Source organism: Oryzias latipes, chromosome 10 (assembly GCF_053564925.1).
Source record: "Oryzias latipes strain Hd-rR chromosome 10, Olatipes_Hd-rR_3.1".
Taxonomy (NCBI): Eukaryota; Metazoa; Chordata; class Actinopteri; order Beloniformes; family Adrianichthyidae; genus Oryzias; species Oryzias latipes.
The window spans coordinates 19,165,656-19,182,230 of NC_136246.1; the positions used below are offsets into that span (position 1 = coordinate 19,165,656).

Here is a 16,575-nt window from a genome sequence, read left to right on the forward strand (position 1 = left end):
ATACAGCAAGGAAAAACCAATACAAAAATGTGACTGTTTTAGGTGAAAGTTTACAAAAGGTACATTATTTCAATATTGGGTTTTGCAGAGTAAAATCTATGTAAATTATTATTACAATTTTTATTTATCTTACTGGAATTAAGATACCGATTAAAAAGCCCCATCCTGTTCCAAGATAAATCATCTATATATTGTTTCCAGTAATGAATAACACGTAGCAACAACATAATATTTTTTTTGAAAAAGTGCCTTAATGTATACATTTCCTGGAACAGAATGTAAAACAGCTTTTTCTATTATAGTTCATCATGTGCACTGAATGATTACTTAATTTTTTTAAACAATTTGTCCGCAAGTATTAATACCTTAAATATTGCATTTTTGATGACAAAAAATGTGCATTTACTTTTGATACTTGATCTGTGACATGTTATAAAGATTAATGAAAGAATTCTTCTCGTGCAGTTATAGGTATTCTCCCAAATTTCTATACAGTAGATTAAATATGGTAGCATTAAGGAGTAGTACAATAAATATCTACGGTTAGGTTGTATTCGAATATGTGTTTAGATAGATCTATCTATCTATCTATCTATCTATCTATCTATCTATCTATCTATCTATCTATCTATCTATCTATCTATCTATCTATCTATCTATCTATCTAACATCTTGGAGCGCGTCTAGACTTTGTCGGTGAACTATCTTCATGGCTCTAACCTCCTCCAGCACTAAATCAAGCAACTTGTCAGATTCCTCCGACACGGGTTCTGTTCGGGGAAATGTTTAGGAATTGCTTTTCGCAATGAATATTTACGCTTTTATGCAGTACATTGATTGCATAGTGCAGCAGTGCTGAGTGTTATGCCTCCTCCTCCTCGCTATTGGCGTCTTCCTCCATATCCGGAAGACTGTGTCTTTTTTTTTAAATTAACCATTCAAATAACCATTTCCAAATCCAATCCATTGTATTTAGATTAAGTTAAGTTAAGTTTTATCCAAATCATATTTTAGGTTTCGAAGTTTCGAAGACAATCGTGTTCTTCAAATGCATCTTGCGTGTGACGTCAGTGTCTCCTCCCATTAACGCTGGTGACCCACTTTAGTCGTTTTTAGTAGCTGCTATGCCTTATGGGGATTGAAGTCTTTACTCAACATCAGCAGAGGGCGGAATAAGGAGCTGTTGGCACGGAAGACATTTAAAGACATTCATATCAGGAAACCAGAGGAGAGGTTCCAGCTCTGAAAGGTGAGGAAAATGACACGAAAGGACACAGAATTACAAAGCTGCAGCAACGTATTGGGCTAGCTTAAATTGCTTATAACAACAAGCTGCATATCATATTATTAATTTTTATGTCATTGTTAACGTTACGAATTATTATTTTTTAGCACAGCACAGGAGTCAATATATATCAGTTTATTTTGTTGCACGTTATGCTTTTGTTCTGTACTGTGGACTCAGTATTTGACCCACCGAGTTGAAGCCGGCTTCTGACTTCATAGTGAGGCTTTGCTATACTTAGTTTGACGCTGTGCTTCAGGTATGTGGCTCTGCGTACTGTTGCTTTTTATTTAGTTGGCTACCAATCTATGTTTGCAAGTGTAAAAAAAAGCTAATTATCTGCTTCTACTAGTACTGCTAAATCAAATTATTAATCTAGATTGTTAGCTGCCTTTTCCACTTTTTTATTATTATTTCAAAATGCTGTAGGCTTTGATTTAAGAGGCTTAAGAGGAAGGTTCCTTTAAAAAATGTAGAAATATGTGCATACATAAAATTATAATAGTGAAAGTGCTGAATGTTGCCAAGCAACCAAAACTGACACATTAGCAAAATACTTAATATAGTGTGATCCTAAAATGCAAGGGGGTTTAAAAAATACTGTAGACTACTGTTTTTCTAAAAATATTTTAACCAGTTTTACTTTTAAAAAAAAATTATTTAAAAGAAAGAAAGCAGCACAATTCAAAGCTGGGGTGAGTTAGTATCCACACATCCTATCATCATTCTTTGAACATTTCTGTAATTTATTACAATTTTCTTCATGATGTATGTACGTTGCATCAAATATATTTTTAAGATTTTTGTAAATGTGTCACTGAGGCATCTATTCTGCATTTTATTTGCAGAGGACATCCTAAGTTAGGTTCCATGGGGAATTCAAATGTTTTATTATCAAGAGGTCAACAATAGCAGCAAAAATAGTACAGTGTGTGAACAGGAATAGGCAAACAGCTAATTTTGTGCTTTGTGGCATATTCATATTTAATAGAAAAAAATCTTGAATCAGGTCAGTGTAGAGACTAGAAGTGTTCTCTAGTCGTTTGATCATTGCAACATTTAGCAGTGATAACGTCTGTTGCACTTCTTTCTTTTAAAGTGTGCCAGTCTAATTCTAGTCCAGATATTTTGTAAAGGAATTTTTTTCCAGGCTACTAGCAACACCATGATGATATGACCTACACCCTGCTTTAGAGATGATTTACATTTTAAATCAGATTCTTGATCTTTTCCTTTCATTTTAAATACATGCTAACCTAAAAAAGGCGTTGCTGTGATAATTATATAACAGTCCTAAAGTCTGCCAAACCTTTCCAAACTTTTTTTTATAGCTACACGGGGTTTTTACGCATGGTTTAAGTTCTTTTAAACATCAGAAAAACATTCAGGTGCTTAGAGGTGCCAATGACTGCACACAAACAAGTTTGTGCAAGTTTGAGGAATAATTAGCACATAAAGTGTTCAAATTATCTTCACCTGACCTCTCTAAGCAAATTCCTTAAAAAAAATAATAAAAGCGGTTTGTTTTTGTTAAATGCACTGATATAATACATTTCGGTTATCCAGGAGTACTCTGTAACATTTACTTTAGTCTCATTTTTTGGTCTAAATTTGTACAAAAAGAGATGCTGAACCAGTCTTTCAAATAAAAATGTTAATTTTGCTTAGCAAAGGGGTTCTATTCTTTTTATTCTCATTAGATTGAATTTCACAAAAATAATTAATTTTCTTCCAAAAAACAGACACACATTTTAAGCTGGTTGAGTTAGTTTAGGCTCTTTAGGTCCTATTTACTGCATGTACCGGTAATCTGTCTGAAATATCTGTTTATCATTACAGAAAGGAGCACAGAGCTGTTGGCTGAGGAACCTGTTGGGACCTGCCAGAAACCACAGAGTGCAGCAGAGGCAGACCGCCGCTGTGCAATGGCTTTGTTGACCCTGCACAGGATCCCATCCATAGCTGCCGCTCCAGTAAGACGAGTCACCTACACAAACATTTTCCACTGCATCCTCAGATGTGTGTCAGGTTTACGGTTCCTTCAGAGAGCCAGGAATTTTGTCAACAACACGCGCACACAGACACCCGTCAGTTCTGCGTGGAGAACGCACTCAGCTGATTTCTGTAGACAACTGGGCCATATTTTCCCTATTAGATAAGCAGGCGGCTTGTCTGAACGTTACTACAAAGGATAAGTTGCACCATTAGTCTTCCAGGAAAAGATGTCGTAAAAATTGGGTTTAGGAATGACTGGCCTCATTACAACTACACCACCTTTTGTTTCAACTGCTAAGTAAGGCCAATTTATTCATTAAAAAAAAGTCATTTAAATAAAACCTCATCTGCTTCTGTCATCTTTTGTTTTTTCTCTCATTACATCATTAATTGTTCAAAGGTTTGTCTTTTGTCCTGTACTTGATCTGTTCACTATAAATGACTGAGGTATGGCTTCTGGATTCATTCTTGGCATATTTCTGTCACATAATCTAATCTTCCAACTATCTTAACTTATGTTTTCTCCTTTTCTCCTTTTTTTTCTGCTATCCTCTCATCATTCCTCCTCTGGCTCCCACCCACTTTTCTTTGCTTTTTTTTTTCTTGACTCTGTCTGGACTTGTCAGTTACATAAAAGGTAATGATACTGTCTCAAGTTTCTTTTCCTCGTAACCACTGCAGTTCATTCATTTTTAGTTATTCCTCTATTTTAACCTCTCTAGTTTTGTGTTATATCCCTCCTTAGTTTCTATTTTTGCTCAACAATGTCCTTAATATTCAGCTTGTTTAAACCCAAACCCACACTTTAATTACTTTGCACAGACTTGTCCCTCTTTGTGTGTGTTTGTCTTCTCTCTGCTGCACCTCATTAAAGTTGTTTTACTGGTCATGAGAATTACTAAAAATATTTCCTATCTTTTGTGTCTGTACATGCACAATAAAAGAACTCAAAATCAACCTTAGCTTTGTATTGTTTGAGAACTTTGTTTTTACAGCACCTTTATCTTAATTTAGTTCAAATTTGGACAAAAATATCAAATTTGGATCGTTATGTTGCTGTTCAAAGATCTGCTAAGGTTCAGACTGTCTTCTTTTTAATAACAAAACACATTAATTTGGCAGTAATGTATGTCTATAATTGCATGCATTCAACATAAACGGGAAGACACAGTCCCACTCTGATCCTCTATTGATCTGTTTTCCAAGCATCTGCAGTGGTCTTTTTATTAGGATTATGCAGTTTTTAGCCAAAATAAAAAAAAACGGTGTTGCTTTCATGGACATAGTTCCTGCAGAGCAGCAGGAGTTCATTAGAAATTCGCCTGTCCCCACTTCCCATCACCCATCTTTTTACACGCTCTCCCACTAGCTTACAGCCCCTCACATTCCCAACAAAAATGCCACTATTGGAGCTATCCAGCCGTATCGTTCTGAGCCAGATGTCAGCTCAAACGAGGAAAAAAAAAGACCTACATGGATCTGTTTGTCTGCAAGTGGATGCATCGGAATGGAGCGGAGCAGGGAGCTGGTGGACCGCACAGCATATTTTCTACATAACAAATCCGATCTTTTTCAAACAGCGGTTTTTGTCTGCTCCTGATTCATAAAGATTTAAATAAAGAAATAACCAGAAAAGTAATTTAAGCTTTTTTTTTTTTTAAATACAGTACAGACCAAAGGTTTGGACACACCTTCTCATTCAAAGACTTTTCTTTATTTTCATGACCATGAAGATTGTAGATCAAGACTGAAGGCATTTTCATAGTCATGAAAATAAAGAAAACTCTTTGAATGAGAAGGGGTGTCCAAACTTTTGGTCTGTACTGTATATCCTCCATCATCAGAAACACGTTAAAAGCATGATTTTCATCAGAGTGGGTCTCTAAGCACAATTAATGTTTATATTTTAAACAGAATTGTAATTGGTTTTTGTTTTTGAAGGATGAAAGCTTCCAAAGAAGAGGGAGACTTGAGAAAAGGTAGCTGTTGCTCTATATAAGCTTTAAAGTATCACATACATCATATGAGACTGTTTTTGAAGGAATACCTCTTAATCTGTAACAAAACATTTGTTGGTCCTACTGACTGAAAGTGTCTACTAACTGACTAAATGGTGTGTAAACGAATGAAACTTTCTTTTATTTACAGGGAGAGCTTTGCTCTTGTGAAAGGGGCAGTGCTTCACCTGGAAGATGGCGAGAGAAGTGATCCACCGAAGGGAACTTCACCACTTGCATCTCCTCCTACAAAGCAAGGCAACGCAGCATCAGTCACGAAAAACAAACACATCCACGCCATGCTGGAGCAGCTCAGACCGGAAGATACCATCAAGCTGGTGAGGTGTTTTCCATGCTGCAAGTCAAGTCATTAAAACCTAAATAAAGAGTTAAGTTTGGATCCTGGTTAGGTAAACTCTGCCCTTCTAAGGATTTTAAGTCATACATTAAACGCAGTTTATAAAAGTAGAGATATTGTAATTAATCTTTTAGCTTTCTTGCTACTTTGACAATCCTTAGTCTTTAAAAACAAAAGCTGTTATTTGGGTGGCATTTATAAATAATCCTGTGAGTGTGGCCAGACTCTTGGCTGTGTCATTATATACCTATTGTGAAACTTCATCTCCTCTGACTAATAATTGAATACTTAGAGGAAGCTTTTCAGTCTTCTCAGGGTTAGCACAGGAAGATACTCTTCCTCCACTTGTCCTCACTGATGCAGACAGCTGGGTTTAAGAAAAACTGCTGGTTATTGAAGGGAAGCATCTGTGATGCAACTGGATGACACTTGAATAAAGTCCTGTAAAAAAAAAAAAAGGTTTCAGAGTATTTAAAAAAAAAACCCAGTGCAACAGCTGACCTGAATATTACAAAAGTATTGCAGGAAAAAATAATTTATTCAACCAATCGATAACCCAAAGTGATCAGTTTTGGAATTTCAGGCTTAATAAACTTATAATGGAAAGTATGGAAAAGAAGTAAAAAATAGGGTGGGATTTTTAAATGTTTGCATCTTTCCCGTTCAAGCTATCAAACTATTTGACAATCATTATATTTAATCAATTCAATGTGTCATTTATGTGTACTGCATGTTTAAGTGGAAACATGTCTATTTATGATTAGGAGCAATTAGATTGTCCAGAAGAGAGCATTCTCTTTCTTTTCTGAATTAATATCTTAAATAGATGTGATGTATCTATGTATTTGTAATTTATTTGTTTTTCCCCTTTGTTTCCATTGCTGAAATTTGTTGAAAAAAAAACAAATCAATGAGGAGTTTGAGCACACAAAAATCTAGATAATACTGTGTAAACACTGAGACTAGAAAAATGATAGAAAATAACGTAAACTGAGCTGACTTTTTGTTGTATTTTTCACACTATATAGTTTTTTGAGTTGTCTAAAATAAGCAAAAATGGTATTATAGGATACAACGGCGTCCGACAGCCTCACAGATGACCTCACTTCTGTCCATTCTCTGCTCTCTGTCTCTCATATTTTGGGCTAATGCACCCCTGGGTTCTGCCTTGCAGGCAGTGGAGTTGGAGTCTGTCAGTCCAGTCAGAGTCAGGTATCTGATCATCGTCTCCACGCAGGGCAACAAACAGGAGAGCATCCTTCTGGGGGTGGACTTCCCCAGATCAGACAGGTTCGTGTAACTCAGATGGCGGTGTACCGTTCTGCAAAGACGAGCACAAGGTCCTGTTTATACTCTTTTAAATATTTCAGTTCAACCTTGGTAAGTTAAAATATCCCACTTGATTCTTTGCAGCAACCAATGCACCATTGGCCTGGTTCTGCCAATATGGAGTGACACACAGGTGTATCTGGATGGAGATGGGTAATTTATTTATTTCTTTAATTAAAGAAAAATAAAGACTGAGAATCCCAGGGGTTTATTGCAAAATGAATGTTTCGTTTATAAAGTTGACTCATTAAAGGTTAAATTAAACATATTTAATCTTTCAGAGCCTGATATTTTGTGGGGTTTTTTTTATTTAAATAATAGCATGTGTTCTTCTTTTCTGTATGTTTGGTCAGTTTAGCTGCTTTGAAGTGAATGCTTCTTCTTTTTTGTGAGGTTGTAGTTCGTCTAAAAGACCAAATGTGTTGGTTGGGTTGTTTTGTAACTAAAGTTTGTTCTCTGTTATGATTAAAATAGCCTCAGAGTTTCTTTTCAAGGAGGAAGATGCTGTGAAACAGAGCGTTTAAGCTAAAGTTCTTGTAGGGAGTTCTTCTTAGTAAATCTGCTGACACGTTCATCCACATTTCACTGAATAATTGTGTTCATATCCTCCTCATTATCAGTCAAAGCGTCTCTGGTTTTCACTGCATCCTTTCTCTTTGCCCTCTTTGAGAAGACTGTGCTTTTGTCCAGCAAAAGATCAATACCTCCTTAAATAGTTCTGTTTGTCTTCTGCAGTGGTTTCAGTGTTACCTCAGCAGAGGAAACCCGAATCTTTAAGCCAGTTTCCATGCAGACCATGTGGTGGGTATTCTACACAATTATTATCTTTGTATTCCTCTTGCACCTTCCTCTGAATTTGAACTGGGTTACATCCAGATGGCATTAGAACATTTCTCTTTCATGTTGTCACTTCTTTATTATGTTGTTTTAAAATGTGGCCCAAAAAAGACTAAAATTGTGTGTTTTTGAGCTGCTAGCTGGTAGCCTCATGCAAAACAAAAGAATAATCATAGGCTTGGGGAAGCTGTGCGTGCCAGGGTGTTGTTTTTTAGCATTCGAGAGCGGAAAAATGTCAGCTGAGAGAGGGGTGGTTTGTTGTGCTTCAGAGGGATTTGTTTCATTTAACATCTCAGCTGACATTTAGTCATTTCAAACTTCCAAACTTGTCCTGTAGACATCCAATAGAAATGAAAACTCATACGTACTGAAACGACGTGCAACTGCACGAAGGGATATCCTGTCCCAACATAAACAAACAAAAAAGATGGGTTGTTAATGCTACGAAGTTGGTGAGTGTTGAAAAAGTAAAAAAAAAAAACCTGAAAGGTTGCACATATTCATCAGCCTCAGACATGAAGAAGTGTTTGGTTGGTATGAACTTTACAGCCACCAATTTCCTTTGTGTACACAGACAAGCGTTGCGTAACTCCACCTGTCGTTACAATCCTGAACAATGACTTCAGCGGTGGTTTGCACTGCAGAAGGCCTCTGGAGGAATGGCTGAAGAGAGATCATGTGGCGCTTGCAGCTTTATTATTTTTTTATTGTTTTTAGATTTGATTCTCAGGAAAACAGTGACACTCCTTTATCTCTTGCTGTAAGGTCAGTGTTGCAGGTGCTGCACGGCTGCTGTGAGCGGGCTGTCAAGGCAACGCTGATCCCCGGCACCGGGCTGGAGTGGGCCCAGCACTACATTCAACACGTCGAATCGGATCGGGTCTGCCTCAATGAGTGGGAAGCCATGAATGACCTGGAGTCAGTCCGCAGAGACAGTGACGGACAGAGGTAAAAATATACATATATATATATATATATATATATATATATATATATTTATCCCAGCTTTCAGAACCCTTTAAACTCTGATCATCTTTTGGTCTATTTTCAAAGTGTTTCCAGTGGTCTTCTAATCATAATTATACCGTTTTTAAGCTAAATCAAAAACCCTGTGTCATTTTCTACGACATAGTTTCTGCAGAGCGGCAGGAGTTCATTAGAAACTCACCTCTGAGTTGTGGGTGGCTCTGTTGGTGTGGTGGAAGCCTGTCCCCCACTTCTGTTTACATGCTCTCCCACCAGTTTACGGTCCCTTACAACCCCAAATTTACGGTGCTTTGTTGAAGCTATCCAGCTGTAGGTTATTAAACCAGATGCCAGCTAAGACGAGGAAAACAAAGACGTACATGGACCTTAGTCCTCTACAGGCTGATGCATTAGAATGGAGTAGAGCAGGGCTTGTGCCCCACCAATTGTCGCTTCTACATTCAAACTACAAGCTTTATTCAAGGACATTTTTGCGTCTGCTCCTAATTTACAACCATTTAAATGAAGAAATTCTCAGAAAATGCAATTTTAAGATGAATTTTCTTTAAACATGTCTTTCAACGTTAGAAAAAATGTCAGGAGAACATGTTAAAAACACCAAAAACATAAGTTTTATGGGAATGGGTCTTTAATGTTTATTGAGCAGCAACATAGACTAAATTTAAATAAACTTTTTTCTAGTTCTAATTGTAGTTCTATATCTTGATTGAGACAGTGTTGTTTAAAGATACTTTTCTGATGATGGTAGCTAAAAATCTGATCATCTTTGGGAAATGTCCAAGTTAAAGAATGAGATATTGAGTATTGTAGCATATACACATTTTATAGCAATTTGCTCCACAGAAAAGGCACCCTATTATGTAATACATGTATCAGTTCCATGACTCTTTCTCTAAGCTAACATTGTTTTCTAAATTAAACATTTACCGTCTAGTTTCCTGAAATTTTTTAGTGCAGTTGTTGCTACAACAACAAGGAAAAAAAGGAATAATTTTGATTCTGTTTCACGTGTTCGACAGGAAAATGCTCATTACTGTGCAAAGAAAGTCACTTCCTGAAGTGGAAAAATAAGCCATTCCAAGTCAAATACTATGTAAATATCCACTTTAAGTCATTTCAGGTCTTTTCCGTTTCAGACTTTTAAAATGAGCATTTAACAACATTCAGCTAGTAGTGGTAGTAATGCAGCCAACTCTTATAATGATAAAGCTGTGGTGCTGATGTACTTTAGGTACTGTGTAAAATAGAGTAAACACTTTGTCATCTGTTATGAAAATGCAACAGATTGTTTAAAAGCTTTTCTCTTTTTATGAATAAAGTTCAGCTGACAGACTTTCCAATGAAATGCTGATCAAAGAGCACCTGAGAGACATCATGAGGACAGAAGACCTGGACAATCTCACCTCTAAAATGGTGAGACAATAATGGAAGACATGGAAAAATGGTTTATTAAATGGGTAAACGGGTTTTGCTTTCCCTACTGTAGGTTCACACTACTCTGGAAAAAAGGATAGGCTTTGATATGAGGCCCTACAAGCAGTACATAGACAACGAGATTGTGGTTACCATGGCGCAGATGGACAAGCCATCCAAAATATTTGACTACTTATACTTGGTGAGTTTTTATTTTTTTCATTTTCTAAGCACTAAGCTTCATTTTGCCGTGACAAAAAGAGGTGTTGTGTTTCTCAAACTGAAGGAAGTGCGCTTTCGCCAGGATGTTGTCATGTGACTGTGACTTCCTCTTTCTGGGACATGTGTGTTAATAGTGATAGGGAACACGGCCTTTCTCGCCGTGTGTAGCCCTGACTAAACCTCTTTCTAAAATGTGTGTTTGCTTTCAGGGCTCAGAGTGGAATGCAGCTAATTTTGAGGAGCTGCAGAAAAACAAGTTGGTGTCTTTTGCCCCTAACATTTTCCCCTTTTCAAACGTTCTATATTTTGTTTTTTACCATATAAAACACTTTTTGAACCCTATTTTGTCAGAATAAAAGTAAACATAAAAGTTTTGACTGTATTTTTCAGTGTCGGCTACATTCTGAACGTGACAAGGGAAATTGACAACTTTTTCCCAGAATCCTTTACCTACATGAACATCAGAGTCTATGACGTGGAATCCACCAACCTGCTTCCCCACTGGCCAGACACATACAACTTTATTAACACTGCAAGGTAGGACGAAATCAAACCCATCAGAGGAGGCTCCGCCTCCAGACTGTAACTGTTAATAGATCATCTGCTGGAGTTCTTTTTGGTTTTGTAATAATTCTCTTGGTTCTGGATAGCATAAAAACTTCATCTGTCATAGTGGATCAAATAATAACAGATATGGTTTTCACAATGTAGTTTTTACAAAAATGAGTTACTGCAAGGCCTAAAAGGAGAGAGAGAAGCTATTGTTTGTGTTATTTTAGTTATAAAAGCCAGACTGCACAGAAAATAAAACAATGGCTACACATTGGGTCTATCTGAAGCCTAAATCATTACTGTCCTTATGAGTGAATAAAGGGTGTCTGTGGGCAAAAGATGGGCACATCTGTACAAAATGTCATCGATTGCTTGGTGAACTCCTGGGGCAGAAACTTTCCCCCTAGTTGTTTTCTACAGGCGCGTGACGGGTCGTAGACTGCAGCATTTGTCAGTAAGCAGCCAAAGTGTGCACCATTCTAATATCTGGAGTTCTGCGTAATGGCACCATATGACAACATCAACCTCCTTTATAAGTGCATGCAACTTACATTATTACATATACTTACCTCACGCAAGACAATGGTACGTTCCATTTCCTGGTATGTTAATAAATGTTTAGTAATGAATAACTTTATTGATTTAAACAAATATAAATATTTATATGTTTAGCCTGTTCTGTTTTATTTTAGCTAGGAGTTAAATAGGCTGCTGTGTGATGAAATCAGCAGAGTAGCCAATCAGATCTGGAATCTGTGTGGCAACGCAAGCAAGGAGGCTTCTGTGTTCCACATCGAAGCTTTACAGTGAGAGTGACATGTCTGTGTCATTATCTCACTATTAAAACTCCTGCATCATGAAACTGCAAAACACAAACAACTCTAGGCCCAAAATGCACAGCCCTCCCACTGCCTTAGGCAACCCGGAATGCTGTGACAGAGCTGTGCATGTGACCTGGAGTTGTTCTTTGTGTTTGTGAGTTCAGCCACAATTTAACTCTGGTATGACTGCGACATGTATCCTTAAGGAACACATTCAATGACTGCCGTGAATGCATTAAAAGAGCTGACAAGCTTTCCCATTGAAATTCACAGAAATTGTTTGACAGCCTCTGTGGAATTCTTGCACTTCACCTTTGGGGCATGTAAAGCATTAGTACTGTCATATAAAGCTACTTGAGAAAAAAACTGAAGTCCAAAACATTTTAAGTAAATAAATTACATTATGTGGGAGATTTCCTCAAAATTGAAGTTTGTTTAAAGCCTTCTGACTCTGCGTGACACAGGAAAACAGGACAGGCTGTGTTGGTGCACTGCAAGATGGGAGTGTCTCGATCCGCATCCACGGTGATCGCTTATGCCATGAAACAACAGCGCTGGTCACTGGAAACGGCACTGACCTATGTGAGGGAATGCCGATCCATCGTGAATCCCAACGAGGGCTTTATGAAGCAGCTTCAGACCTACAACGGCATCCTCACAGCCAGGTCAGATTCTATTAACGGAAAAAGCATGATTTTTTTGTTTGTTTAGCTTGTGTACTTGACCTTTTGTTTTCACAGTAGGGATCAAGAAAGAAACGTTTTTTAATCAGATTATAATTTTTTTTTTTTTTATTTCTTGTCTTTATAGCCAAATGCGTCACTCTGAACTCTTTAGACGAAAGTCTAAAGACCTTAGACAAAAGTCAGTGAGAAGCGAAAAAGACGGAAAAGAAAAGCCAGAGGGTAAAAAAGAGGACGAGGAGGAAGAAGACAGTGATGAAAGTACTGAAAGAGATTATGACAGTCAAGACAGTCCAGAGAATTCAGAGGATGACTCAGAGGTAAATATCTTTATTTATCAATATTTTTTATCATATATATTATTTTGTATCTTTTTTTAAATCATATTTAATCAAACGCAGGTGTTTGACACTTCTTACGTGGAGTCTGACCGCGTGCAGCCAAAGGAACTAGCAGAGCCAGCAGTCGATCCTGTCGTCACTTTAAATGAACCGGAGAAGGTAAACTGTTAGTGGATCCAGTTGTAGTCCTGCTATAATAAGCACACAGTATGTCATTTGTAGATCTAAAATGTCTCCTATTTCTTTTTTAGGTTCCTTCAAGCATAAACCGCAGCGGGAGGATGAACCTTTTCTCTCTCATGCAGTCCATTTGTGAATTAGAGGATGAAAATAAAGGACATGAACAAGTGAGGAAAACTTTCCTTTTTTTAATTTTAAAAATAAAGCTATGTATTTTCAAGAACTCCCCCATAAGGACTTTGTGTAATAGTACAATCCTCTTAATATCTCCTTTTCAAAGCTGCCTGGCAGTCCAAGGAGATCTCCAAGACAGCGGATACGTAGCCAAGGGCGACGGAGTCTGACTCACCAAAGAGCCTGCGTGGACGTTTCACCAGAACCAGGACAAAGCCGGCCCTAAAGCAATCAAAGTAGAAACGGACAAACGGGGGGGAGGAATCATAAAAAGCCACCCAGGAGAGTAAAGTCCCGAACAGCAGGATTCATGCCAAGGCTTTTATAAACCATATCAAAGTTGTATTTTACATGCTGTTCCTTATTTTGTGCACGTTTCTGTTGATTGTAACTGAAGGGTAATTTTCTATGGGATCTTTCAGTATTACTGTATCTGTGAGAGAGTAGCTAAAGAAGCTGCCACCCTTCTTTGTATTGTTATTTCCCCCTTTTTTTCTGTTTCTGTCCCATCAGTTAATCAAAAAGACCTATGCAGTATCTTTTCCTACACACATCTCGTGTTTCTCCACATCCTTTCAACCCTCGGATGAATATTTGCTGTGTCTAAGCTGTGCATTTTGGAGCATACATCAGGGCCAGTTTTATGGTGCATGCCAGTTTGCCAAATAATGTATTTGTACATGCCAGTGACTGTTGTCACCCATTTTATCATTTTAACTAAACATTAGTGCCTTCAACCTAAGAATGAAAGGGCTATGACTTGTGTTTTAATGTTTTTAACGGGACTCTGGGGGAAATTTTTCTTTCTACATCAACTCAAAACTGCATTTTGCAAAAAGTGTATATGTGTATATATACACACACAATATATGATTGCTGGATGACTTGGGTGCATGAGCTTGTATTCAATTCAGGATTATGTGCATTTATGTAGACATCAAATTGATGGGTTAATTATTGATGCTGTTGCGAGATGTTTCATGCTGGTGTTATGTTTTGCTTGGTAAAGGCTTAATTTTCACATTAAAGGCAGAAATGTGGGTTTTGTATTCTGTCCACACACTGTCCACGCTGCTGAAAGTAAACGTTCACCAGATTGTCTTCCAAATAAGTTTGTGTTCACATCCTTGTTAAGTGAAACTGTTCACCGTCTGCACCTCACTTGTTTACAAGCACTTTGAGTGAAAAATAAATTATTGTACTCTAAGGACTTTGTGTTCTTAAAAAGAAGAAATCCACTTCAGTTTTGAAATATTTAGTTTAAAAGAGACAAAACTCTCTGTTGGTAATGTTCTTAGAACACATTCATTTATTCTGAGTGGCCTAAATACAGTCATTTCTGTTAACAGAATAAGGGGGAATAGGATATCCATCAAAATTTCTAAATAAAAGTTTCATGTCCCAATGTATTTTCTTCTAGGTTCGCTGAGAACGATTCCTCCCTCTTTCATTGCACTCCTGAAAGCTTGAACCTGCAAGACAGGGGGGGTAAAAAAAAAAAAACAATGAAATGGAGTTCAATGGAATCAAACATCTTTGTCTAAATTAGAGCAGTGCACTCACAGAATCGGAGCGGTATGTCCAGGGAATGGCCCTGTACACCATTCTCGTGATACCAGCCTGCTGGCATCGGCGGGCCAGCACCTCTCCCACAGCCTGACAGGCAGCCACGCAGTTAGTGGATGGCAGCTCCTTCTTCAAGGCCCACTCTTTGGTTGAACAAGAAAGCACCGGAACAGGGGAGCTGCTGGAGAACACCTGAGCGGTCACGTGGTGTTGGGTGCGAGAGAACATTAACCTGAAAACACACAGAAGAGAACTTTAGATAGGTTGAAAAGCTTTGTGCAAGAATAGAATCAACATATTTTACTTAACAGGTTGAAATTAAAACCGATTTACTTTTGAGTTATTTATAAGTCCTCTAAAAAGTAAAATGGTTAGTATTCTGACGTTAGAAATCTGTCCATAGTGTAAGTTTGAATTCCCCTCAATCGATTTACAAAAAGAGATGCTAAATATGTCCTTGGGTGTGATCTGGACCTATGGTAGAACTCCCGGTGAGGCCACGTCGTCTTCCAGCCTCGGTCCTTTACCGCCAGAGCCATCTGCTCCAGATTCCGCGGGTTTCTGTTCACAAACGTGGGGCTCACGACTTCGTTTTCATCGGGGGTCGGCTCCGGATCAGTCCCAGCCTGACTCATGCACCGAGCTGGAATAACAAGTGCTCATTAAAATCAAACGCTCTGTAGCTAACAAACAGATAAATATAATACTCTGGTAAAAGTAAACTCACCTGTTGTATTATTGGCAGGCAACGCAGGACATCTCCGCTGAATTTGACCCAACAAAACCCGAACATTGCGGCTAACTTCGTTCAAAAACATGTTAGCTTTTGCTTTGTTCAGTTCTCAAACTAAAAACTGTTAATGCCCTAACATTTAATCAAATTTTATGTGATTTAACACAAGGGTTTAAAAATTAGGCATGAATTATAAGATTTTTCCCTGCGCCATTTTTGACATTGCAATAATATCCGGTTCGCCTGGCGTAACTAAATATGGAGTACGGGCAGAAACAAAGCTTTGCTAAAGGTTCCGTTTACCTTACCCTGACCTCTAGTATTTTCGCATGAAACTTTCTTTTCTTTCTTTTTTTTTCAAATTAGACATTTTCTTAACTCAAAAATTAATATAAAAAGATTTTTAACATTAAAACAAAAGTAAATAACGAAAAATAAAAAAAAGAAATAATAGATATATAAACTAAGGCCTTTTTGGTTAAAAAAAAAAAGAAAATTAAGAGCAAGCCATTATACTTCTTAAACTACGCAAAATATCTTATTTTTTGTGGGTCTATCCTAAAACCTAACTTAAAATGTTTTTACCGTAACCATGATTGATAACTTTATACTGCAGATCTTACATTCTAGATTTAGAGGATTCCATTGGAATCTATAGGGAAATATGTTTTAATGGAAGTTTTAACATGTTCTCTGCTTTATAACCACTGCTTTCAGTCCTGAAAGAACAATTAAATCTGTTTACACATGTGTGACACAGGTATAAATATTTACATGTTAACAGTCTTAAAACTTAAACAAGAAAAATAACACAAGAAGCAGAAAAAAGCAGGAAGTTACAGTTTGCACATATTTTAAAAGTAATAAATATTAAAGAAAACGTTATTCCATCCATACAAGAAGTTTGGGGTCAGTGAAACGCATCTAGAGTACATTAAAATCTGTGCAGCAAATAACACAAATATTGTCATTTTAACAATGGGAAAAGGGCAGTTTGACATTTGTCATGCTTCAAAAACTGGAAGTTACCAAAAAAAAAAACAGTTTACATAACTTCTCTTATCGTGAAGGGTGTAGACCTGTTGTACTTTAAATGGCAGAG

General features: G+C 37.3%; 2 protein-coding genes across 3 annotated transcripts; one reads left to right on the plus strand and one right to left on the minus strand.

Annotated features, from left to right (window-relative positions):
• The first annotated feature begins 1,099 nt into the window (after positions 1-1,099).
• On the plus strand, positions 1,100-14,381 carry si:ch211-203d1.3 (protein phosphatase Slingshot homolog 3). Of its 2 annotated transcripts, none has more exons than XM_023959195.2 (17): positions 1,100-1,249; positions 3,125-3,258; positions 5,222-5,259; positions 5,429-5,615; positions 6,810-6,925; positions 7,049-7,117; positions 7,700-7,765; positions 8,567-8,749; positions 10,108-10,201; positions 10,275-10,403; positions 10,633-10,679; positions 10,814-10,960; positions 12,261-12,461; positions 12,607-12,799; positions 12,881-12,979; positions 13,072-13,167; positions 13,281-14,381. In XM_023959195.2, exons 2-17 carry the CDS (start codon positions 3,211-3,213, stop codon positions 13,398-13,400), a joined length of 1,833 nt encoding a protein of 610 aa, XP_023814963.1. In that variant the 5' UTR covers positions 1,100-1,249; positions 3,125-3,210; the 3' UTR covers positions 13,401-14,381. The 2 variants fall into 2 exon arrangements, with proteins under 2 accessions (XP_023814963.1, XP_078810342.1); XM_078954216.1 differs by having other exon boundaries at positions 1,242-1,544.
• A 79-nt stretch (positions 14,382-14,460) lies between these two features.
• On the minus strand, positions 14,461-15,738 carry mrpl18 (mitochondrial ribosomal protein L18). Its single transcript, XM_004073298.4, has 4 exons — positions 15,468-15,738; positions 15,215-15,383; positions 14,738-14,972; positions 14,461-14,646 (listed from the first exon to the last, which is right to left on the minus strand). Exons 1-4 carry the CDS (start codon positions 15,556-15,558, stop codon positions 14,569-14,571), a joined length of 573 nt encoding a protein of 190 aa, XP_004073346.1. The 5' UTR covers positions 15,559-15,738; the 3' UTR covers positions 14,461-14,568.
• Positions 15,739-16,575: the final 837 nt, after the last annotated feature.

Coding starts and splice junctions, on each gene's coding strand:
- si:ch211-203d1.3 (XM_023959195.2), top strand. CDS start 3,211: ATGGCTTTGTTGACCCTGCACAGGATCCCATCCATAGCTGCCGCTCCA. Junction 6,926..7,048: donor GACTTCCCCAGATCAGACAG/GTTCGTGTAACT, acceptor GATTCTTTGCAG/CAACCAATGCACCATTGGCC. Junction 10,680..10,813: donor GAGGAGCTGCAGAAAAACAA/GTTGGTGTCTTT, acceptor TGTATTTTTCAG/TGTCGGCTACATTCTGAACG.
- mrpl18 (XM_004073298.4), bottom strand. CDS start 15,558: ATGTTTTTGAACGAAGTTAGCCGCAATGTTCGGGTTTTGTTGGGTCAA. Junction 15,384..15,467: donor GCCTGCCAATAATACAACAG/GTGAGTTTACTT, acceptor TTGTTATTCCAG/CTCGGTGCATGAGTCAGGCT. Junction 14,647..14,737: donor GGACATACCGCTCCGATTCT/GTGAGTGCACTG, acceptor CCTGTCTTGCAG/GTTCAAGCTTTCAGGAGTGC.